This window comes from Motacilla alba, chromosome Z (genome assembly GCF_015832195.1).
Source record: "Motacilla alba alba isolate MOTALB_02 chromosome Z, Motacilla_alba_V1.0_pri, whole genome shotgun sequence".
Lineage (NCBI taxonomy): Eukaryota > Metazoa > Chordata > Aves > Passeriformes > Motacillidae > Motacilla > Motacilla alba.
In genome coordinates, this window is record NC_052046.1 from 4,691,099 (window position 1) to 4,717,440 (window position 26,342).

The 26,342-nt window shown below is 38.3% G+C and overlaps 1 protein-coding gene across 3 annotated transcripts in view; it reads right to left on the bottom strand.

Moving 5' to 3' along the window:
• PIK3C3 (phosphatidylinositol 3-kinase catalytic subunit type 3) overlaps nt 1–25,178 on the bottom strand; it is a 66,331-nt gene extending 41,153 nt beyond the window's left edge. For 2 of the 3 annotated variants that reach the window (XR_005255212.1, XM_038123957.1), the window contains exons 1-14: nt 24,994–25,178; nt 22,724–22,912; nt 22,103–22,246; nt 19,719–19,848; nt 15,715–15,801; nt 13,619–13,714; nt 7,670–7,741; nt 7,151–7,240; nt 6,472–6,576; nt 5,917–6,009; nt 5,545–5,730; nt 4,096–4,250; nt 2,784–2,871; nt 1,525–1,592 (exon numbers count right to left, since the gene is read on the bottom strand). Coding sequence is in view for 2 of the 3 variants with exons in the window: in XM_038123957.1 (XP_037979885.1) it covers nt 1,525–1,592; nt 2,784–2,871; nt 4,096–4,250; nt 5,545–5,730; nt 5,917–6,009; nt 6,472–6,576; nt 7,151–7,240; nt 7,670–7,741; nt 13,619–13,714; nt 15,715–15,801; nt 19,719–19,848; nt 22,103–22,246; nt 22,724–22,912; nt 24,994–25,061 (1,571 nt within the window). In the remaining variant the exon portion in view is untranslated. The remainder of the gene's footprint in view (nt 1–1,524; nt 1,593–2,783; nt 2,872–4,095; nt 4,251–5,544; nt 5,731–5,916; nt 6,010–6,471; nt 6,577–7,150; nt 7,241–7,669; nt 7,742–13,618; nt 13,715–15,714; nt 15,802–19,718; nt 19,849–22,102; nt 22,247–22,723; nt 22,913–24,993) is intronic. The other variant, XM_038123958.1, reaches the window with a different exon arrangement.
• Nucleotides 25,179–26,342: the final 1,164 nt, after the last annotated feature.

Below are 26,342 nucleotides of genomic sequence, written 5' to 3' on the forward strand. Positions count from 1 at the left end.
GAAATTGAGATGTCTGGAAAGAAAACAAAGAATAAATAGACTAGGGTTTTTGGCTTGGTGGACTCTTATTTGTTTTGCTGAATTTATTTTTTTTTAAGTCATAAGTCAAAAACTCCACAGAGTTATAGACATTTGAGCTTTCTGTAGACAGAGTGTCTGAGATGATGCTGAAATGTAAGAGAAGAGTTTCTGTCAAGCTGACAGATAAGTTAAGCTACCAACATCTTAATGAAGAATATTTGATTAGGTCAAGCACTTGGTTTCTACTCACACCAATTCAGACTGCAATTATTTTAATTAATTATATTTAATAGTAATTTTTAATGAAGCTGAACATTATCTTTGGCCACTGCAACAGAAGTAACTACTGCTTGCAAATGTACATAAGTCATTCAATTAAGTATCTTAAAATTCAACCTACTAAAAATAATTAATACAATAAAACTTTGAAAGTTATAAATGGAATCTCTCAGCATAGTTTACAGGTTTCTTGCAAGAATTTTATAAAAACCATCGGTTATGTTTTACATCAAATAGCACGATTAGTTCTCAATTCACAACTTACCTGTGGTTAATGTCCTTAGCACACTAAAATATGATCATATGCAATAGTATTTTTAGTTATTTGATGCAGCTACAGAGGTTACAAATGAGAATCATATCACTTAGGTTTAGCCATGTAAAAGGCACCTAAGGTCTTCCTTTTAAAATACTTGAGTACATGCAAGTAAATAGCTGTGAGTGTTGTGCAAATGCAGATGTTTGTACACTAATACACACAGTACAGCTCTACTCATCTCAGCTTGCTTCAAATGAGAAAATTCCTACTTGCAAATACTTGTTCAGAAGGCTTGCAGATTACTACTTTAGACGTCTAATTTTACTTTTAATACACTGAGCTGAGACAAGATCCTAAACTAATCAATCCTACCTCTCTACAGTATAGATGAACTAAAATTTAAAGTTGCCCCTTAAGATTGCATGTATCTGCAATGACATTTTGTTTGTGCTCATAACCATAAATGGAATAAACTAAAATTAGACTACCACAAAAAAAACCCCAAAAACTTTATGAATCTTCATACCGTACACCTTTGATTAATACTTAAGTGCAAAACTTCAGTATTGCAGCCAACACTGTCAAACATTATAAGCACAAAAATTACAACCACACAGACTGCAAAGCAGAGCAAAGGTGAACTTTATCTCCTCCCCAGCACCATAAGTAACTTGAATGATGACTTTTAACATAGTTAGGCTGCTTTTTGTGACATTGTATGCAATGTTCTAGACATCACCTTCTTTAATCTAACAGTAATGCATACTTCTACATTTTATAAGTCTCTGTTTATAAATTACTATGTTTAAATGCATATTGTTTTAAACCTACTATTTTACCCAGAGAAAAACTGAGAATCTGAAGCTCTCAAGACAGGTCATCTTTCGATGAGCATCCTTCTGGGCATTATAGCTTTGATTTCAATTACATGTTGATACAGCATAAATAAACAGTTTCTAACATACCAGTACAAGTAGTTTGCCAAGGTGGAATTTTTGCACGCCCGTGATATCAAGAAAGTGCAAAGGTCTTGCTGGAAGGGATTTAAGAAGAGCAAAAAAAAAATTAAGTTAAAAGAAATCGAAGCATCTGAGAGAGAGAGACAAAGTTAAGGAAAAACACCAAGTAAATATAAGAATTGTGAGAAATATATTTCCGTCTAAAATCTGAATCCAGTCCTACCTAATATTTAAATCACAATAATTTAAATATTCCTTTCAATCCAGCAGCACTACTAAAGCAGAAGATCTGCTACTCCAGTAATGTATTTACCAACATATAAAAAACACATTATGTTCTCCAAAAAGAAACCTTTAATGTAATTTCTACTTATGTTAGTATTTCCTCCTGTGCAATTGCATCTTGCTGTAAATGCCGTAATATTCAACTCTAAACAGATTTCCACTCAGTTTTGTATCCAGAGCATCTAACAATCTTGAAGATGTTCTACATTTCAAGAAAACAAATTTGTATAGGATACACAGCATTTAGCTGCTTCTTTCAGGTTTAATAGTCCAGGTAGCAAGAAATCTGTGTATCTTTACTGATATGCTCAATTTGAGATTTATTTTCTATGCAGTATTAAGACTCAAATAGGACAATTTGCAATGGGAATGGATCATTAATTCAAAGACAATTAACCCGCAGATCAGATTAAAATCAGATTCCTTCAAAATGTCTTCACCTTCTGTCTTTCCCTTCCTCCAGTCCCATTCCTATTACTTGTCTACTTCTGGCATAAACTGAATATAGTCCTTAGCAGAAATAAATCAAAACAGTGTCTCACTTAGGTTCAAAAAAGATGACATGCCAAAGAATACGGCAATAGAAAGTACAGACTGTAGAGACTGAAATATTTGGATAACTGTTTGCTATTAAAAGACTGTTTTAGAATACCCTGAACATATGCAGGTTTCAGTGTCTAATCAGTATGTAATAGCCTTTGCTATCACATAATAATTTTCTCCTTTACAGAAGAATACTTTAATTTCAATTTCCAGTCACCCAGCTTTGGATGCTGTGATGATGGATGCTGTGACCCTGTAAAAAATTCAGTTAAGCAACTGCTATTTTCTTAGCATTTACTTTAAAACTGTATTCTCTGGGCACTTTAAATATTCAGTCAGATTTACCCAAAGGATTTAAATATTCACACATAAAAGCAGGAAACAGTACCAGGCCACTAGAAAAGTACAATAAATACAAAGTAAATAATGTGACTTACATCAAGGTTTTCATTTTCTGCAAGCTCTTTTGTCTTAGAAGTAAGAGGTGGAGAGGAAACAGGTGGAATAGGACTCATAATCTGAGAACTACACAAAGGAAAGCACGTTATTGGTATGATTCCAGGTTATTGCTTAGGGGCCAGGGAACATGCATGGAAATCACAATGAATTTCACTTCCACAGCATAATAAATTCAGAAAACTGCAAGAGTTTCTTTGCTACCTTTCTTTGAAGGTAGCATCCCAACCCTGTTTCAGAACAAACTGCATGAACAGCAACTTTGACAGCTGCAGCTCCTGAAAACAGCAGAAATCTGTGCCTGCAGAGCTATACAGTTTACGCCTGTGAAGGACATTCACTTAAACAAACTTTGCATTTTATTACATTTTCCATTCAAAATAAGCAGACATAGATAGGAATTCAGCAAATCTGCATTTTCAGGAGCTTTCTCAAATGTTCTAAGATGAAACTGCTAATACACAACACCTGCAAGCACTAGTCTTTGGAATGAAACCACACAGAGTAGACAAACGCTTATTTGCAAGGCAAAGTTTTCAGATGGTAAATTTACCTGAAAAGAAGTAATTAAATAGCTCTCCTAAGAACTAAGTATCATTTGAGACTCAAAACACACCACCCTTCCCACAACACCCACTTTTACAGCTTTGCAGAAAGATCTCTGAAAACTTGTAGAACTGTAACACAAAAAATACACCCTCGTGTTACAAGCCATTAGAAGCTTAAGACGGAAAATCCTAAAAATCTGGAAGATTTTGGTTACCAAGTTCATCTGCACTTTGCTTAATACTTTATTAGCCACCTCAGTCTTTCTTTTGCATTCCTGCAAGTATAAGAAGTATGCTTCCACACATCTTCCCCTACAGCTTCCTTTGCAGAAGCGAGATGAAATTTCTTTTCACTTAAAATTGATTGGACTTTAAGATCCACATCCTGTGATGAAAGCAGGGAGTGGAACCTCAAATAACTTCAGTGAAGACATCTTAACTTTTGCAAATACAGAAAGAAGCAAGAGCATGTTTTTCCTGCTCTACAGATGTTTTCCTCCTTTTGTGTAGTAAGAGCAAAGGCCACAATTTTAACATTGTTAGCTCTGTAAACTATGTGTAATCAGGAAACACATTTCATGAATGTTCGGGATTCATTAGGTTTGCTTTTATTCTTGGGTTTTTCTAATGTTTGATTATAAAATAACATCACGAATATGCAAACCTCCTCTAAAAAGAAGACACAATTTGATGTCTTGGAACATTACATATTTCTGCCTTTCTGCTGGAAGCCTAAGCTTCTTACCTGTCTATTTCTGGAGCATTAGATCCAGATGTTGTCATAGTTTCTGCCATGGAACCTTGACTGTCCCTCTTGCTAGGCTCCAGGCCATTCTTTATGTCATCAAAGTTTTCGTATTTCAATGCTTGGACTAACTGTAGCAGGTACATCAGCAAATCCTTAGGGAAGAAAAAAATCCAAGTGAAATCAGAGTGTCAGTCAAAGAAAACTAGAACTCCTGATGTTTACAAAATTCTAATTTACAGATAACTTAGTCAGGATTTAGTGATCTCTAATAACACAGAAATGGAAGTCTCCCTAAACAAGAAATGTACCATATAGCAGCACTGGTGCTGGATGCAGTTTGACTCCCAAAAGATACTGAATTATCATTCTACTATTTTTTGTTACTCAAAGACAGTTAAGTGCTAATTTAGTGAATATTCAGGTGCAATTACTATGTTAAAATTCTCTTTAGTTAAGCTGCCCTAATTGCTTCCAGCATCCACAGAATAAAGCTTTAAGTTTGTGTCTCAAAAGAAGAAAACTGAAAATTCAAGCATAAATTGGACTGTGTTATCAACAATGGAAATTCTCTCTTCTCTTATGGGCTATTTTTTATATCCTTTGTGTAGCTGGGGATCTAAGAGAAAAAACATATATCTGATCTGTTTTAGATTAAAGAACAGATTTTTAACCACTTGCTGTCTAAAATCAGCTTGTTGCCTTTACTGTTCAACTTCTGTTTACTTATCTTCCAGTACTTTCTAAAAGGTACATTTTTAATGTCAAAGCAGTATGACCTAGGCCACTGAAGTAGGCTTGAAAAAATATGATATATTTATCATATTTTAAAATATATCCCTATTTTAAACTCCATTGATTGCCAAAGATTCAAGAGTTATGGCAATACAATCAAACTTGGGTTTGCTTTTCTTTTTTAAGCTGTCAAAATAAAATATGTAAATCACTAATATTTAACATATTAGATTCTATTAAGTGGGTTCTATTCATAATCACAGCTCATCATATTCTAATCAGTATACAATTAGAAAGATCTCATTTCCACGGATAATCTTCTACTAATTTTCTTTAGCAAAAAGAGTATGATGATATACTGAATTCACCAGATGGATCTGCTGAAAATCCTTCTATTGACTATTTAAGTTCAGAGGACTTCCACAGGTTAACACAAGTTTTTGGTGAGAGCATACCGCTGTTTTACCTTGTTTAACAAAACCAGCTACTATGGGCAGTTCATGCTAATATAGTTATCAATGTGTGATACTTAATAATGTAAAGACTGCTCCCAAAAACCTTACAATAAATAGCAACACAGCAAATCATCTTTTGCTTTCCTTTATCAGTATTCACAAAAGTGTCATAAAAAGCAGCAAACATTTCAAGGGCTCAATGAGATCAAAAATCCTAAGATCAGCTGACTTTTCCATGTACCAACAGACCAGTGAATACCTCATCATCAGCCTGCTGAAGCCTGGCAACAGCATAGCGCCGCACTGTTGGGTTGGTGAAGTGAGATGACAGAAGCTCCAGAGAGTCTTCCACATCCATGGGCTTCCATTTGCCCAGCAGCTCCAGTGCCTGCTTTGCCTCTTGTGGTAGATCCCAGTTGACACACTTCAGGAACTTTGTCAAGGCCTAAAAAGGAGATTGGACAATTTATCAGTAGAAAGCTAGTCAAAGGAAATGATTTCAAAAACTAATGTCTCATACAAAGGTAGAACTAGATTCAGATTATATTTACCTAAGCACAGACCTCGAAAAGATTACTGATATAAGCGACAAAGTCCCTTCCAGCCCAAACCATTTAACAACTCAACTTACCTTCTCCTGATGAGTAAGGTAATATCTGAATTTCCACACCAAATCCTGTTCCTCATACGTTAGTTGCTTTGTTGGTGGATAACTCACTATGATCTATTTGATACACAGTCAGAAAGTGAGTTTAAAAACGTGAACAGGCAAAATCAACAAGTTAACAAAGTATACTGTGAGAAAGCACAACACTGACAACACAAAAATAGCTGGAGAAAAAAAAAAAGCTTTCCAACACAAAGCTATGGTATCATGGTGATGCTTCTCAGTTACATAGTTGATTGAATTGACAGTGCAGGCAAACACAGTTGCTTTAAGTGTACCACACACACCTACATGACATGCACAAAATACACATTCTTAACCCCCCTAAATGGTTTAAAAAAAATGAAGAAATATCTTGCGTTACTTTCTGAGTTGGGCTCTTCTGTCTAAGCACTCTGAAACATTTCATTCATGATTCTCTATAAACTGAAATTAACTCTATTCTCCTTAAACTGTCACCATATATTATTACCAACCTACCTAATAAAACTGAACTTAGCCATCATATGACTGACTTACATTAAGCTGGTCTCGTGTAGTTGCATTAGGCTTCAGGTCATGATCAGAAGGTCCACTTCTTAAACTTCGAGCAAGTTTGTGATGTTTGCTTTCTACTAAGTTCTCCTAAACGCAGAGGGCAAGTCAATATTTATAAATACTAAATTTCAGAGAAAATTACTATTGAAACAAAACCATCCAGAGAAGACTCACCAGTCTCTTGAAAAATGTATGAAAATGAAATTTCAAATCTGAAAATACAGTATCTTTTGGCTTTTTTTAAATTTATTTTACAAAAAAAATCCTTTAATAATACGTGGAGGGTTGTTGGGAGTTTTGAGGGTCTGTTTCAGTTTCTGACTTAGCATTAACAAACCCTATCTTGCCTTTCAGTGAATTGCTGCAAAATGTAAGCATTTCAGTCAATACATCCATGATTGACAGCACTCAAACGTGCTAAACACTTCATAAACACTTTCTTTAGGATGATGTTTGCAGCATGAAGCTTTGTATGCAAGAAAAACATCTCAAAAACTTGTCCCACTGTTAATACCATGTTAGCAACAGTAGGAGCCACAATAGGAGCCACAGTGCCAACGAGTTTTCAGCAGCCAAGGCAGTTTCCAGCATTGTCAGACTTGCTATCGCAGTGTTAGATTACACGGTGCTCAAACAGTGTTGCCAGTACAAGCCCACTTACATTAAGGTTCCCAAAGCTGCCAATACCAGTTCCACTGAATTGGCATCCACAATAATGGAAATCTTTTCTAGAACTGTACTTAGGCACTGTCTACATGAAAGACAACATACAAGAGAGTGTAGGGAGAAAATATTTTAACAGAGGAAGTGACCAAGAGTTATTGCACCAGTTTGTAAATTCTACATTCCTCTTCTTCAGCTCCCTCTTATCTTCCCACCCTCTAACCTCTTTTGCCAACAATCCCCCGTCTCTGCTTTCTTACACCTCAGAAGCAAGCAGATTATGCATGGAAAGGAGGAGGTGAACATATGCATTCAATCAATCCTTGTATTTTAATCTAGCAGCAGCAGAAATAGAAAAAAAAATACAAAATTCAACCCCCCTGATACTTCTCAACTGGTTAAATATACCTTGCCACTGGAATCTTAAAATATTTAAGATTGCAAGCTTTCATCTACATTTATGAAAAGTTCAACAGTAACTCTGTAATAGAGATGGCACCACATGTAGCATGCTTACCATAGACATCTGAGGATCTGGAATCTTAACAATTTCAGGACTTGTTAAAATTGGAGATGACTCATCACCATCCTGAATGACAAAAAGTTGAAGGCATATTAAACACCTCAAGTTTTAGGGAGAAAATGTATCATATGAATGCACTGTGAACTCTACTAGAGCAGAAGAATGATTCAACTGCTGACAGTTTTAAAGGGAAAAAAAATAAACAGATTATTTTTCTTGTCTGTCTTTTTCCCAGATGACAAACAATTTGCAAGACAGATGGAAGTTCACCAGAGGAGACGCAGCTTGACAGCTCACTACTATGATGCCACACAGGTGAGTCGAGAAATTTGCCACCATTGTCACGTGTCCTCTGGAAGCATGCAGAGAAACAAAACCAGGCTCTGTATTTCCACCAAACCCACACAGTTTTCTAGAAAAAACCACCACATTGAAGAAAATATCTCCTCAAAGTTCTACACCTTAAAAGTTCCACAGAAAGATGTGTGTAACCTGATCTATCAGAGGTTTTACATGGTTAGAGTCCAATGTGCGCTGCCTAAATAAGGAAGGAAGAAACCAGAAGATTCCTGTTTGAACCAGACACAAGGAAAAAAAAAATAAACGCCTGCCACCACATTACAAAAGTAGCAACTCTGTCTTCCAGAAACACAGCAACGTGGTTCTGTGCTTTGTAACACAAGGGTTTCCAGAGGGTAACTAACATTAATAAAAGCTATGAAAAGATATTTCATTTAAAATACAGAACAAAACAGTCAAACTCAGAACAAAATAAGTTTAGCATAACATGTGCTCTGCTATATTTATACTGAGTGTTTTCATTTATTTTGCTGTAAATTTGAAAACAGAATAAAATTTGTTTGACATACCAACATTTCCCACAATAACTAAGTTTTGAGGTAACTTGCTCAGGTTTCTTTCTGCCCCCATCCTCTTTTTTTTCGTACTTTTCCAACCATACATGCCCTTTGGCATAGCTTTACTTTTATACTTTCCAGAGGTAACTTTCAAAGGAGAGGTTATTTCAATGCGGAGAATTATTTGTCACTAACAAGATATAGGAGTTTAAAATTGCCATTAACCTCTCACGACAAACATTTTTTTTTCCTACTACATGAATTTTGTGCTGCTGGCTACAGTAAAATCTCTCTTATTATTAAAATGCTTCTTTAGAAAGACACTTTTAATTGCATTTACTAGTGTCCTATGCCTTTCTGAAGCAACAATTTTGACAAAAGTCAAAATAAGAACACACATATCCTTCCTAGTTAAGGGAAATAAACACACAGTCTGCCTGTGGCTGATGATGGTCCCAGAATATGAGCAGGTTGCTTTGCTCATTAGTCTTTTAAAAAAAGCATGCCTGCAAACATTGAAGAGGCAACGATGACATTTGCTTACAGTATCTCTGCTCTAAAAGCATATTGCCTAAATAATGAACTTAGCTCTGACTTCACTGCACAGAAATAATAGCATCAAAGTATTTCCATAATAACAAAATCTGCTGCATCACTAACAGTAGTCTGGACTGGGCTGGAGTCACAGTGACAGATCAGCATTCACACTGCACTAAGCCTTTGTCAATTCACCAGGCAGAACGCTCAGATTATGTCACAGTAGTTTCACAAAGTGAAATTATATAAAAAACAATGAAATTGTTGCAGGTGGGAGGAATCCTTCTCATAAACACATCTGACGACAGACCGATTTCTATCTACCAATACCTTATCTTCCAGTTCTAAACTCTAAGGCTGCAATCTGACTTTGCCTTTATAGAAACACAAGATTTCAATCTCCCAGTGACAAGTCTCCCCTCTGTTTAGAACCTTCACACAAAAACCCAGTATGGAAAACTTAACACAGGAGGGGAATCAGTAGCAACATGCAACTAACTTGCTACTAACAAGCATTCAAACTTTTTAGAATATCCAGAACCCATGAGGATTCTCTAGGGGTAAGCCATAGTAACACCCATTGCTGTATTTCTCCCTCAGTAAAAAAATGATAAAATCATTACTTCAAGACACATTAACTGAAAAAGGAAAGGTTTCAGTCTGGTAAAGTGGAGCATTTACCCCTCAGTTAGAAATCTCTGCCAGACATTAAAAATTCAAAACTCTCCAGGATGAGAATGACAAAAGCACTATTGTCTAAATTTTACTTACAAAACAAAACCAAAAAACAAACAAAACAAACAAACATACAAAAAAAGCAATGCCTTCCAGTGTGTCATGTCAAAATGTTTATAAATGAAGTTTAAGGAGTTTTTTTTTTCTCAAGACTAATGTTAAAAGAATGATTTGTACACTCATTGCAAGCAACTCTTTTTGGAACCTTTCAAAGGAATCACGATAATGACTGTTTATTTTGAACTCTTTGAATGTAGTCAGATCATGCTGTAAAGTGAAGCTAACAAGTTCTAGCTATACAGTTCAAGCACCAGGAAAACCATTCCCAGCCTTTCACTGTATGACAGAACAAAGCCTTAAGCTCAACCAAAACCTGCCATGAAATCAAGTTTTTCAAGCATACATGGGACAAGTTACGGTGTCAGGAGCAAACATTTTAAAACAGACTGCTTAATGAAATACTCAAGAAGGCACAATGACATTAGCTGTCCTGTAAAGGATGTCAACTGTTTAACTACCTTTCTGTAATTCTCCATTATACCTTGAGAACAACATGTGCAGCAGCACAACTCTGACCATACAAACTTACTAAACCAAACTAGTGCCTAAATTAGCACTTGAATTTGACCAAGTGCACACTTTTGAAGTGTCTTTCCTGATCATGCCCATATAGACAGCTTTAGTTCACATCATGGAAATCCCAGAAATCCCTGACATCCTCTAAGTGCCAACAACCACGTGGGATGTGATGAAAGACAGACCAGAGCACAAGAACATGGTGCAGACACTGGGTCTTCAGCAGCCTCTTCCCTCAGTGAATCTGCTCCTCTTGGCTGCAAAACTTCCTAGCACAGGCAGAACCTGAGATGACCTGCTATTTCGCCACCAGGAAACAAAAGCAACATCAATACCAAACAACACTAACTTGCTTTAAACTGCTGTGTTACAGAGCTCTGCAGATATTTCACTACAATAAGGTCAGTGTGGAGGACTTTATACAAATACTACAGTTCATTTAAGACAGTCCACAAAATTTGCAGAATTTCCCAAACCAGCAATATTCCCCTGTACTTGCCTGAAATTCAGTTTCAGTGCACAAATAAATAAGGAGGTTCCATTTATCTTAATTTTTAACCAAAACACCATTAGAAGTAACACTAATGCAAACCAACATCTCCCCCACAAAAAGAAAAAGACAGACAACTGCTGGTATAGACAGTACTTCTGCCTTTAAATCCAGGCAAGATCTCTGATAATCAAATTTCTTTATCTTTTTTAATGAACTGGATGCAGCAGTGCAATCATTTACCCAAAGACATGTTTCACTTGAAATCTGCACAAAAATACATTAGTGATAAATGCTGGTGTTATTTGTGCTTGATAAGTCACACAGAATTTCTGCCTAAATGGAGAATCAAAAGTGATGTTGTCATTACTAGCAGACCCTATCCCTCATGTCTTGAACACTGTATTTAAATGAAGTTAACGGAGAACATGGAAAGAGACACTGCCACCTCACTTCATTGTAATTGAATGTCGAGTCAAAGAACCCCAAATCCTATCAGTCGCTGTTTAACAGGCTCGTTCTTCCTAAACACTTGAAAACAAATACATCAACAAAACTGTGACAAGTAATCTCCACTTTGACTATCGGTCACAAGCAGGTGACAACAGAACCTTCTTTCATTATGCTCAGCGCCCTGGATTGGCGATGGCCGAGACACAGACCGCAGACTGTAATTGGAAGCATGACAAAACTGAGAAAACAGGCACTAATTTATGTACCGTTTTCCACTGCTGTCGGAAAAGGGTCAAGAACTTGTTGGAAAGCTACTTTGTAACAACAAATCCTTCAAACTGCAGTCAGTTACAGCTCTAACATGTACTATTACACATTCAATTACTTTATTTCTGCAAGAGCAGCCAATTCATAGTTATTCTACTGCATGCACTCTTAATATGCTTCAGAAACATCTGTTAAAAGAAAGATGGATGCTTGGAGTCTGAATCTTCTTTCCTGTATCGTGCACATCTATAAAACACAATGATGGAAGAAAAAGAAGTCATATGTGTAAATCAGGAATAATTCATCTATAATGGCAGGTTGCTGGAGGTAAGAGAGAAGTCATTTTTAGGAACGCCATGTTCATTTATAAAAAGAAAAGAGCCAAGAGGACACAAAGCCACAGATGTTTGCACCCATGAAAGGTACAGCATGTTCTCATGTAAAGAGCTGCTGTTAGTAAAAAGTTTCAATATTTTCATCATATCCTGCTATGCTATCCAGACAAGTATTTCCTGTATTTTCCTTTATTTCCACAGATGTAAATAACATTATTTTGTTCATGGGGAAATCTGACACATTATAGGTTTCATTGTGATATATAACACAAGACAGTTTTGCAACAGCACAATCCTCTATAATTGCTAGTTCTAGGATAATGTACAGACGCACTGCAAAAAAAGCTACTTAAAAGGCAAAAAGATTTGAAACATGTGCAGAGGTCTCACTGTCAACTACAATCTCCAAAAAGAAATGCTAAACAGCTAACCTAGACAGCTGCATAAGACCCACTTTCATCCATACCACTAAAACTCACCAAGAAATTAAATTAAAAGAAAAACAAAGTCACAAAAAGAAAATCAAACCAACTGTCCCCCCCCCCAAAACCGACCAAAAAGCTCCAACCAAATGCTGCCCTCAGAAAATACTCCTGAAAGCCAAAAAACTCCAAGACTTGCAATATATCAAAGAGTTGAAGCTGATTCTGACCTGTTTTATCTTTTATTTTTTTAATCCTGCATTTTGCTATTTATTACTGTATTTTTCACTGCCTTCTTCAAAAATTTTAGGTTAGGTCACAACTCTTTTGGGCCAGGCCAACCAGTAATAGCCATGTACACAGAAATACTCATAATCCTTTTTGCATTATTTTAACATTTTGTGTAATGAATTAAGCTTTTTAAAACTCTCAGAATAAATGTTGCCTAAAGTTGGTGCCTCTGGTCTCAAGAGCACTCCAGTTTCTCTTCCTACCTTCTATCTCATTCCAAAAAATATGCATTATTCAGTAACTTTCTGACTTCTTATGAATCTAAACACTATGAAATATCTAAGAAACAATTTCATTTGAAACCAGAGGACAGATACACTGCTTTTTCCACCTCAGTGGGTCTTTCCACAATACAGAGTGATAATGCCTTCCAATACCATGCTGATGTCTGTTAAGCTCACTGTCAATCCTTCATCTCATTAAATTTTAACTTCAGAAAAATACTGAAGGTGGTGCTTTGCAGATCTGTTTCATAAACAGCAAGGAAAGATGCAAGACATTCCAATCTAGAAGTCTTTTACTTAATTACTCCACAGCATTTTCAGTATGAAAGACTAAACTTCTATATTTGTTCATTTTACAGACAATGTTCACCTGCAGAGCTCCTGTGCAAAGTTTTAATAACTCATCCTCTATAAAGTTACCACTCAATACAGGTACATATCCTCCGGATCCAAGTCATAATTTTACGTAGCTACTGGGAAAGTACTGCTGGATGACTGAAAGAACTATAAATCAGAAAGTTTTTAATCACTCACACTTGTTAAATTCTGTAGTTTTGAACTCTATTACACAAATGACTGACATCTGCAATCATGCTGCATCTACACTATCTGATTTGTATGTACATAAACAGTTGCCACTGACAGCTGTCTGCTGCTCTACTGCAGCAGAATATTTCATCTCAGCAGAAAAACCCATTCATTTTAGGTGCATATGCTGCTTTTTAAACACAACCATAAAGCGCGCAGGGCACATACCTTTTCGTAGTAAACTATTCCATATTCTTTATCATCGCACTTGACGCAACGGAATTCAATCATCAGGTACATGAAATTGGAGCTTCGTTTTTCCCTCTGAGGAAAGAGCCACCACAGATGTGTATCATTTTTTGCAGGACATCAATCTTCAGCATTCGCACTACAGCAATTACCCTACTTCCTTTGTGTTGTAACTGATTAATTAGGTTATCAGCTGCTGCAGAAATTATTTAGTTAATCATTTCATAGAACTACTTGAGACCATACCACCTCTTTCCTGACATTCTTACTACCTCACATTCCCACTTCGTGATACATATTCACACTTAACAGATGAAAACCTGTTTTCATCAGCAGCTTCCAGCTGTGGGCTAAACGTATAAAAAAATGCAATGCAGAATAACCAGATGACCTGTGAGTAGCTGGTGTTTGTTCTTTTTGTCTAAATCATTACCTATAATATTGCACATCAAAGAAAAAAAACAGAAGATATAGAAAAAACAAATAATTTCTTTAAAACAACACCATAAAAGAGACAGAATAAACTTGGACTACAAGATTAAATTTACAGCTTATTCATCTTCAGAGGAAGATTTGCTCATGTATGCATTTTTTAAATGCTCTACCTAGAAAAAGTGCCTAGAACTTTAAAATCTGGGTGAGAAACAAGGAAGAAGTTTAACAATGAGTAATTTCACTTCATTTAATGCATTCATAATGGCTTGGCTTTCCACCATAGACAAAGTGGTTCTCTGTTTAAAGCACAGGTCTAAAAAATTTATTTCACTGTAATTTTACTGTCAGTGAAGAAAAAAAGCTAAAGGAAAAAAAATGGGATAAAAAAGATGATAGGCTAATTTCTAAAAAATACTGAAATATTTAGAGAGGCTTATGAAACCACGGATTTCAGTTAAAAAAAGAATCTGACTTCCAAATGTCCAGTTACCAGTAAGACACAAAGATCTCAGGGCACAGGAAAAACCAGAGATCTTTGGTGCAAGACGAGTATAAGAAATTAAACAGTTTGAGCTGATTTTGGTCAGTGAGGGTTAAAACCTCATTTAGGAATTAAACTACCAGATTATTTTGCTTTTTTTAAAAATAGTCGTTCAAAACTGCAAATGTCTTTTCTCTGCACTCAATATTAAAAAAATAAAGTGGAACAGGTCTGAAGCCAAGAAACAGGTCAAATGTCTAAAAAGCTCCCCATCACAACCTAAAATCCTAGGTAAGTTAGTAATGAGGTAAGTTAGTCATGCTTAACAGTGTTTGTTCCAAGCTGTTCAAAATTATTAGTAAAGTCTATCTTCCGTGATCAAGTTCACTTGAAGCTGAAAACAGCCAAGACAGCTGTGTACATAGTGGATGAAATGCTGGAGATAAGCTGGCCATGTGGACTGGCTGCCCCAAAACCAGCTCTGTGCTGAGCTGCTCCTCAGCAGGGTGGGCAGCAGGTCTGCGCTGTGAGACCCCACCTGCAGAGCTGCATCCACCTCTGGGACCTCAACACGAGAAAGATGTGGACCTGATGGAGGGACCAGGAGGCCACTAAGATGCCCCAAGGGCTGAAGTACCTTTGCTTTTGAGACAGGCTGGGAGAACTGAGGTTGTTCAGCCTGGAGAAGAGGCTCCAGGGCCTTTAGAGGCCCTTCCATTGCCTAAAGGAGACCAGCAGAAAAGCTGGAGAGGGACTTTAGACAAGGGCATGGAGTGAGAAGACTTTACTGCGAGAGTGCTGAGGTCCTGGCACAGGCTGTCCAGAGAGATGGTAGAAACCTCATCCCCAAAAACATTCAATGTCAGCCTGGACAGGGCCCACAGTATCCTGATCCAGTTGAAGATGTCCCTGCTCATTGCACAGGGGTTGGACTAGATGGCCTTTAGAGGTCCCTTCCAAACCAATCTATTCTGTGATTCTCATTATTGCTAAAGCAAAATCAACTTTTAGCTTCCAAAGAATTACTTTTTCCTTCACCATCTGCACTGGCAGTTGAAGGACATAAAACCAAGCAGTTAAGTCTCCTAAAGAAGTGAAGGTTCATCTTAGCGTGATAAAACCCCCCAAAAATTCCAAACCTGACCCTACAATGACTTACCTCATTGATCATTTCTATTTCTCTAAAGGTGAGTCTGTCCAGCCAATCCACTTTCACCATGTGACCTTGCCGATGAGACTTGGTGAGCTGTATGAAAAAAACCACAATGATAACATTTAAATTGATCAGAGCAAGAAAAAGAACACCAAAGTTATAACAGAGATACTAATATGAAATCAGACAAAGAAAAAATAAAGGAACTGAAAAAACTGTACTCACCTTGTATAGCAGACACACAGTGACAGAGTACATGCCTTGTAAACAGCCATATGCCATAAAAATAAGTCTACCATCTAAAATATCAATCCCAGCAAAGACCATAGTAATTACCATCACCTTTGCATTTTTAACATAGCAAAAACAGGGATCTTTTTCTCAACTAAAGTAATGTAAAAAAGACATCCCACTTTTGTATTACTATGTTTCATATGGTAAAACTCACCAAGTCAAACAAAAATAAAGTATTTAATAAACAATCTATACTGAATATTTCTGCCTGTAGTCAGTCTTTCCTAAAGAGGAAAGGCTATTTCCAGACTGAGACTACAACTGGGTCAACTGAAGATCTTAGAGCAAGTCATAGACAGCTTGCTTTCTCCTTTAGTCATCTGATCAGTAGCTCAGTTTTTATTCCTATGTTTACCAACTGCTGTAGCAATAACAAGAAAGACTCATTAAGAATGAAAGACAAGATGCGAGCATACTACTTGTAGTTTCAGATACACTAACAGAATTTTTAATGAATTTTTTATGATAATTTTTTTATCCAGCAGAAGACCACACAAATATGAAGATCACCTTTTTGGCTGCTAAGAAATACAGGTATTCTTCAAAAAAAAATCAGTAATTATTGCAGAATGCAAGAGATGCAGAGGGACTAGAAGACATGAAGTTCCTTCCTCTCTCAAAGAAATCAGTATGTCTAGAAAGTGGCTAGCAAAAAGACCCCTCAAAATTATTCTTATTAGGGAAAAGGTTGCAACCATTATTTCATTAACTTGGTTCTGTGGTCAGCCTGCCCACCTGTGAGCATCTGAATGAGAACAGGTGAGTGACACTGACTGTCACTCCTTGCCCAGCTATGGGACAGGTAATACAGGCACCCAGGACAGCAGGAATGAAGGTACTGGATTCAGGAGAACACAACAGCAGCCTGCTGCTTCCACACAGAACTGGAGATGGTATTAGTACAAAAAAACAACACAGAAGATTTAAGACTTGGGATACACTGGCAGATGTCCAGGTTGCACAATCTGTCAGATATGTGCACTAGACCTTCCATAGCTCAACACTAGAGGTACACTAAGAATAAAAGTCACTATGAAGACAGAAAAGTGTTTTTAATTTTATTTTAATTTTAATGTTTCATTATTCTCTCTTAAATCCTCACTAAACTGATGTCTTAACAGTACAGACACAAGTATGTTGGGCTAAAGTTTGTGTAATCAAAATCTTGGAGAAAAAAAACTTGGGTCACAAATCCTTAGTTCATTTTCTTGTTCACTGCACTAGAGAATAAAGAAAATGAAAGTTATTTTGTGTGTTTCAGAAGAAAATTATTAATATTTTAAACCTTTAAACCTCCCTTATAGAGGAAAAAAGTTGTAATACAGCAATTAATTAGGTCTGCATACAAGACCTGGAAGATCTGTGAGCATACAGATACATATGAAGAACTGTCGTCTTGAATTAATATTTACAGTTTAAAATAAGAGAGAAGCTAGTATCCCCTTCAGGGAAAGAAGCATTCATCATTTGCTACTAAGTGAGATGCATCCTTTTAGATAGTAATCTCAACATTATTATTATTTAATTTCATTCAGCCAGCAGAAGGTGTGATGGAAATGAATGGATCAAAAAGAAGAATACTTTAAATAGAATAAATTAACACACCACTCATGGGAGAAACCTTTTAATGTCATTCGTGTTTGAGAATGCTAAAATACTCTTCCTATTAATATTCCTTAGTACACAAAAAATCTGCATTCACAATGCCTCCAGAATGCAAAGCCATGGTTTTTTCATCAACAGCAGTTTTGCTAGCAACATTCAAGTGTTTTGTGAGAGCACAACCATATGGCACCTCAACATGAAAGGGGAGACTTGCCACAGTATCAATTATTTAAGGTAAGGTAAAACTCCTCGACCACCTATTCACTGGTTTTATACAAATTCCATGCATCAATAAAAAACACATACAGACAAACTCAGAGGCATGTCAAGAAAGGAGTTATCTTTCAGATGGAGAAAAGAACCTTCACAAGCTCTTCTCCAAAGTTACGTCTTATCTGGAAGATACTAGCTTGGGCTCCAGTACTGATATCAATCAATAGCACAACACCGGACGAGTCTGTTCAATAAACAGGAAAAAAAAACAATCCGAGAACAACAAAGCCCACACAGACTTGCCACATATGTACCTAAGTCCTAGTGCTTTCATGTATATTTAAATATACCTTCACAGAGTAGCATGAGAAAGCATTTAGAAACTGATGAATAAGTCACAGAAGAACTGAAGCTGATTGTGTTTGAACAACGGCTACTTAGGAGTGACACATCACAAGAACCAGCTGTGCTTTCTGAACAGCTGTGCAAATGAAAGCTCCCATAGACACACTACCCAGAAACCCTAATTTCCCTAGCATCTCAGGGTAAAATGGTTTTATAAAAAGGACCACAACAAAATATCAGTGAAAACACTCCTCTTTCAGAAATTAGCATCTCTCAAAACAGCTTTCAGAAGAAAAGAATGGGGGCAGGGATGTTATTAGCTTTCTATTAGCTATTAACTACAATTCTCAAATAGGATGTGAAAGAATTCCATCCTACTTCTCAGAGGCCTTGGGCCATCATCTTCCAAGTGCCAAAACAACAGGCTAAACCAGAATGAGCTATTTTAAGACTGAAGTACTCTATTTTATTTGTGCTTTTTGAGCTAGAGAGAGTGAGTGGTAATGTATGTGTAACAGAACTAACATGAAAGGCATGGCCTACACTCTCAAAGCTTTTCTCAGAAACTCAAAGCATCTATCATATAACCATGAGATGAACTGGAAATAAGACTTGATATTTAGTGTCTCTTTACAAAGACTCCTTAGGCCAGAGGGCATTTATTTTACTATGATCAAGAAATGGGGTACCACTGGCTTTAATGAGCTTTCCATTATAAATTCAGAGCAAACAACACTAACAAAAAAAGAGACTCTTAAATGAAAGTTAGTTTATCACTGTCGTAAATCTCTAGATGAGAAAATGGTTCTATCTTTCACTCGGAGTCTCACAAAGGTCTGCATAAAACCTGGGAGACCAAGATTAAGAAGAAAGCTCATGGAGTAAGCGGACTGAGCAGTTTGGAAAGCTTGGGGTAAGCTTACCTGAATAATCAGAGATCATCTAGTAAAACAGCCCAGTAACTAACACACTTAGACCAATTCCAGTAGTTTTGATGGCAAGAATATACTCTGCCAACAAAAGCTTGAGGGCAAAAAAACTAATATACATATCCATGAGCTTAAATGAATGAAACTTGGGTTAATTTTTGCAGTTCTATTCACGCTCTTTCTAATGTACAGGTATGACACCACTTCTGAACACTACCCCAGACAGCCTCTAAGATAATGGATGACCTCTGAAAGAAACTCAACTGTCCTCACAAGTCACTGTTAAGAGAGGCTCTTATTGAACCTGATGGAATTTTGGCTTTAAGCATCTTCAAGGCACACTCATGTTTTCATTCTTTACAAAGAATTTAGATCTTAAGTTTCTCCAACAGACTGCTACATGTAGTAGAAGGTTCTTTAAAAAAACACCTCAGAAGCGATTAAATATGATCTGCTTTACTCCTTTGTATAAATCCTGTGAAACACCTAAATAAACAAAGGAAGAGAGCTATCTCTTAATAACTAAAGGAAGTGAGAAAACAGTACTGGACACTGTTGTCATTTCTCTCCAGTGAAGTGCATACTTGTCACATACATTTTAAAGGTTACTTGTTATTTCATTACCTTTGCCAAGCGGCTCATTTGATCTTCAGAGACTGTACTGCTAGTTCTCCCAGGAGTTTTGGTGGGCTCAGAGCCATCAGCTTCTACATTGGGCCAGACTTTCAAGTCATGCATTCCTTGTCGAAACATACTGCAAGGAAAAATGCAGAATCACTTCAGTAAATTCAAAATAATACAGCTGTCAGGAATCAAAATTGAGCAGCAGTTGCAAGAAAATGAATTTGCTTCCTTTGTCAAAACTACAAAATTGCATAATTGAACTCTACTGCATAAGTGCCTTGCCCCTTGTGTTCTCTATAACCTTTATTTTATTGGCACATGGAGCTTAGAAGAAAATTGTGAAGTCAGAGATAACTTATTCGGCAAGTGGAAGAAAAATGGGTAATCCCCAAAGCCAGTGGGATGGTACAAACACAAACTGAGGAGAAAGTTCAACCTTCATAGTTCTATTATTTGTAATGAATCAGAAAGTATTCCTTCTGACTTGCAAACTATAACAGTAACCCTAGGTCAGCCAGTTGAAAAAAAATCAATTCAAAAGCTACCTAAGTTGCATTTGAAGGTCAATGGCCATAAAGCAGCCTTCTGAGCTGCCAAACATTAAAAAAAAAAAAAAAAAAAAAAAATCAAACCAAAACAAAAAAAAACCACACCAAAAAAACAATGCCACAACTCTCCACACAACACTTTCTCCACCAATGCTTGAAATTGAATTGATAATTGAAAATGTGCACTGAACAAAACTTTGCAGGGTAACTGACCGCATCCCTTCACTGCAAAACCCTGCTTACCTTGCACATTTGTGCGGATCCACCCATAAAAGATGCCCCAAGAAATCAAGTGTATTCATTACTTTTGCCACTAAGAGTTGATCACTTAACTCTAAAAACTTCAGGTAAATACAATTGACAGGAATTTTTCAAAAAGCGAACCACTAAAAATGAGAAATAGCAATTAGAAAGACCATCTGACCACTAATTTACACATCACTTCATGGATTATTACAACAAGGGTTTTCTTTTAAAAACTTCAAAATTCAAAAATTTTATGTTGGTTTCTCTCCATCTACTTCATCCAAGTTCCACATACTGGAAGTAAGACTTACAAATGAAGTTTATTTTTATCTTTTTCCAGGTACTGTGCTTTAATGCTTTAACAGCTACCAGCAGTCTTTGGGGCACAGTCCAATTGATCAGGTTCAATTTTTTGCCTTAAGGCAACATCATCCTTTTTTATTAAAGCAGTATCCTCAATGAGAAAGATACAACCTTTCTCTACAGTCACCTTACGCATTCAAGCATCATTACAGCAGCTTTCCTAAAGATAATCTAAACTTCTCCTGCACTTCAGTCTAACCTTATTACTTCTCATCCACTGGCAAGACAAAACAGGCTATTTCTCCCCATTTTCCAGCAGTATATAAATACTAGGAAAATGTTCCTACGTTCTTTTTTTTCACCCTGAATAGGCATAACACTTCTTCCACCCCACCTACTTGCTAGACATTCAGTGATACACACTCCCAGTAGTCTGAAATTTGACTGAAGTTGGTTTGAAAGAACAGAATACACCCCAGCTGAGCAGAAAAGGAAAGGATAAGAAAAGGGCAGAGAAGTGTCTCTGATGATGCACACACTTGTAAACTGTTTATGTAGTCAATGTTGTTCACACGTTGTACAAGAGCACCTTGATGCTGAACCACACAAAATTTAAGATTCACTCTAAACTACAAGTCTGTTCCTCTCTTTTCCTGGGCAGCTGCTCCCCACTCTGGATATGGTAACAATCAATTGCAAAAAGTACCTGTGCCTCTTAATCTTCCTTAGACCACAACCTGTTTTTTCAGTGTCCTTCGCACTTAGGTAAGGTTCTTTCAGGGTATTTTTCACCTCACAGATTATTACTGTAATCCTTCCCACCTTAGTATTACTATGCACAAATTTACTGAACACACCCTCTATTGGATCACAGCATATTAACTCTGAAAAGTGCTGATTTACTGAGTGACATTTTACTCCCTATAAATAACAGTGCATTCACAGCCTAATTGCAAGCCAATTAAACAATGTTTTAAAAGTAATCAGTACTGGCATCCATGCAGTACAAGGCTGTAGACGTGATTTCAGCACTTGCCATCTTAAAATCCAAGCTTGTAGATCATCAAAAAAAGAAAAAAAGGTGTTATAGAGAACACTTATTTTGTACAACACTGCAGCAAGTGTGAAATTACACTCAGGAATAATCAGGAGCAAATCATCTATGTATCTGATTAGAAAATTAACCTAGTTTAGAAAATATTTGAAAACTTATCTCTCATAACCCACGTTACGTTACTATTCACAGGTGAGCTTTAAATGTGCACCAGAGAAGAAAAAACATTTTACCCATATTTTCCAAAGAGCGAGACTGTTGTTCCTCCCACAGGAATGGCTTTACCAGGTCCATACACATCCCAGATGGTCAGAGCTACCTGAGCATTTCGAGGCAAGTCTGGATACTTCACAGGCAGTTTCAGCCATTCGTTCCAGCTGCAGAGAAACACTATTTATCAGTCATAAAGCTTTACAATTCAAGTTACTCACTATAAGTTTACACAACCCAGATTCTCCTCTGAATAAAAATTCTTAGGGCAAATGCACTGTTTTCCTGTGGGCTTTAACCATTCAAACACCTGTCTGGAGCATGACGAAAAGGCTACAGACCAAAAAAAAAATATTTTTGGTTGATGACAGAGTAGCAAGGATCAGACTATCAGCGAACAGCATGAAAATGTATCACTCCAGGCCCCAGAAGTTACTGAAAGTAGCAGGACATGCAATTTTATCACTTACCCTTTACACAAAAAGGTTGTTTTTGTGCTGGCTGGATAGCACTAACCATACGGACACTTGAAGAAACATAAGCCATTTTATAGAAGACAACAGAAGACAAATCTTTCTAACAGAAATAAACACCTGGTGCCCCACTACCTGTAACGAATATGAAATAAAAGGCAAGCCACTTACTTCCATCTAGTGCTAAAAGCTTTGTAGGAAGTTCTAACTGGAAGAGCAAGCGGCTTCCCCTCTGCAAACACCTGACAAGTTACATACAAGTCAGAGCAGGTCTCTTGGTACAGTCCTGAGAACTTCAGCATCGGATCTTCTAAGAGAGCTTTGTAGCTTTTCTGCTCTCTTTTCCCTTCCAGACTTCCTCTATGGGGGAGAGGGCATGGGAGGAGGAAAAGAAGAAAACATAAGTAAGCCAGAATTTATTCTATCTGTAGTAGAAATCCTATTGCATTTCGATAGCTTGTATTTAGATTACACAGAACCGAGGCTATTCTCACTTTGCACTACTGCTTGTAGTGAAATCCAAACACCAGAGGGGAACTCAGGATGTGAAATGCTGAGCAAACATGGAATGTATTGCTGTACTGATTGAGGCGGGGGTGAGGGGAGGAGCAGGGAAGGCAAGAATTACTTGTTTGTCTTTTAAATGGAGGTAACTTCTTCTAGTACAACCTGTGGATTCTCAGACAGACCTCAAGTAGGGCAACAGTAAATAAGAAGACATATGCTGCTATTATTAAAATAGACAAAACAAACATCACATGTGCTCCAAATACTATTTGGAAAACTAAAACCCAAAACAGCTATGATAATTAAATTTTTAAGATCTATGAAATGTATGACTGGTTTTGGAAGTCACTCACATCCACAACAAAATCCACAACAAAATAAAGTTCACTTAAGCAGACTGTTCAAATGGAATTTGGTTAAAGCCATGCAGCACTTCGTACAATGTTACTGTTAAGAGGAATTGATGGAATTTCTCAGGCTTCAGCTATACCACAATGAAAACAGACATGCAAATTAGATATCTGTCTGTGGACACACAAGTTAAAACAAACAAAAAAAAAAAACCAACACAAAAATACCCCTCCAAAAAACTGATGTGATGCTGATGGGAAAACATGTAAGATCAATCCTCCACCAAACAAAAATCTATTTGTTTCCACAAAACCATTTCAGAGTAAATTAACAAGTTACTTGCACGGAACTGGCACTGCACATCCTAAGGCTGACATACACTTCTATATATTAAAACAAAAAAACCCCTCTAGTTTTAATTTTGTTTGGTGGAATGAACTATCAAAGAGGTCACATGAATCTGACTCCTGATGGCACAGAACAGTGTGGGCTGGCAGGGACCTTAAAGATCATCCAGTTCCAACCCTTGTCATAAGTGGGGCCACCTTCCACTACCATCATCTGTTCAGAAATTCAACAACCCTTAACAAGCTTCTCCAAGCTAGTTTGCCAGAAAAGTGGAACATCAATGTACCACTATTGGGTACACGACATTTGAGAGTCAACCACACCACTCCTACTTCTCAAACTTCTCACTGCTGTGATGAAGAAAAGTAACTTAAAAAAAAAACAGAGACCAAAAATTACATCATTGTAGGGTAACTCCAGCTTCAACAGAAGTGCTTCCACATGCACAGGTAGGAATATAATTACATGCTGCAGCAGCTGGATCTTGCTACAGTAAAACATCCCACTAAGATCATGCTTTCACAGGAACATGGAAAACAGCACCAAGAGTGTCACCAGTTTATCACCTTCCCTTAACACTCAAGAGTGAGCTGCGACACAGTGGTGGCCCTCCAATTCCTGAAGGGAAGTTACAGGAAAAAATGGGCAAGACTATTTACAAAAGCACGTAGCGACGGGGCAGGGGGGATGGCTTCAGACCGAGTAGATTTAGAATAACTAGGAAAGAATTCTTTACTGTGAGGGTGGTGATGCCCTGGCACAGGTTCTTCAGAGAAGCTGTGGCTGCCCCATCCCTGGAAGCGTTAAAGGCCGGGCTGGACGGGGCTGGGACCAACCTGGGATAATGGAACGCGTCCCTGTCCCTGGTAGGGAATGTAACAAGATAGGCTTCAAAGGTCTTTGTAACGCAAACCAGTCTGTGATTCTACGACAGGTGAGAAGCCATGGGAGCCAGCGCTCACAATCGCTGCCTCGGAGCACCTGAGGACACGGCACACCTGACGCGCGTTCGCAGCACAGCTCCAGCCCGGCCCCTCGCCCGCCCCGTCCCGCCGCCTCCCCGCGGGCCAGGACGCTGGCAGGGACGCGGGACCCGGAGCTGAGCCAGCACCGCCTGTCCCCGGGCACCGCCGGGCTGCGGCACCAGCGCACCCCGCCGAGGGGCGGGCGGCCCAGCACCCCCTCCCGCCCTGGGAGCGACCACTCCCCTCTGAGCCCCGACGCGGCTCACTCACATCTTCAGCTGCACGTTGATGTCCAGGTCGCAGCTGTACACATAATAAAGCCTCTCGGTCTCGCCCATGGCCGCCGCCGCTGCTGCTCCCGGCCCGCACCCTCAGCGCCCGCGGGCAGCAGCGCCGGCCTCCCCGGCCGCGCTCCGAGCATGCGCCGCCGCCGCCATCTTGAGTAAGGGAGGAAGGAGCAGTGCCGGCCCTTTACCAAAATGGCCGCCGGCCCGCGGCCGCCCCCGCTCCTCCCCAGGCGCCTGGGTGCGACATGGTGGCGGAAGCGCGCAGCCGCGAGATGGCTGCGGGCTCCGGTGCCTGCGGGATGGCTGCTGTGCCGCTTGAGGGCGGAGAGGGATGGAGCCTCGCAACAGCATCGCAGAGTGTGCTGAGTTTGAAGGGACCCAGAAGGATTATCGAGTCTAGTTCCTGGCCCTGAACAGAATGCCCCAACTACATGGTAGGAACCATGTGTCTGAGAGCATTGCCCAAATGCTTCTTAAACTCAGACAGGCTTGGTGTTGTGACCATCCCTAGGCAGCCTGTTCCAGTGCCCAGCCACCCTCTGGGAGAAAAACCTTTTCCTGAAATCCAACCTAAACCTCCCCTGACTCAGCCTCAGGCCATTCCTTCAGATCCTATTGCTGTCCAAGAATGAAGAGTTCAGTGCCCGCCCTTCCTCTTCCCCTCATGGGATTTCGAAGACCGCAATGAGGTGTTCCCTCAGTCTCCTCCAGGCCTAAAAACCTAGTGACTTCTGCTACTTCTCTTAAGGCTTCACTTCCAGACCTTTCACCATCCTCGTGGCCTCCTTTGGACCCTTATAGAATAGTTTGGCTTGGAAGGGAACTTAAAATTCCTTTATTTCCAACCTCCTGCTAGGGGCAGGGATATCTTCCGCTAGACCAGGGCTCCCCCCAGAGCTACATGCAACTATGCCATTACTTATACATAGATGTTCAGGGTTAATAACTTTTTCCAGCAAAGCCCCTCCGTTATGATTAATTAAGTAGTTTTCATACAAATTAAATAATCTCAGCTCAAGAAAAGGGTTTTCACCAGGGCTGGGGTCACACAATGATTCTACTACATCTGGCACAGGCAGCCACAAACTACCTACAAAAACTGCAGAAACTACAACTAAAGTATTATAAATTAATGTATGAGTTAAAAAAAAAATCATGCATGGTTTTGTATGATGTATGTAGTGTTTTGAGAATTAATACAGATTGTGAGCACCTTTAAGTGACAAATGCAGACACTATGCATGTAGTTATTATTATTCTACACTTATTCTCTCTATGTAGGCAAAATAGCCAGCACTGACAAAAAGAAGTTTTTGTGTTTTATGATACAGC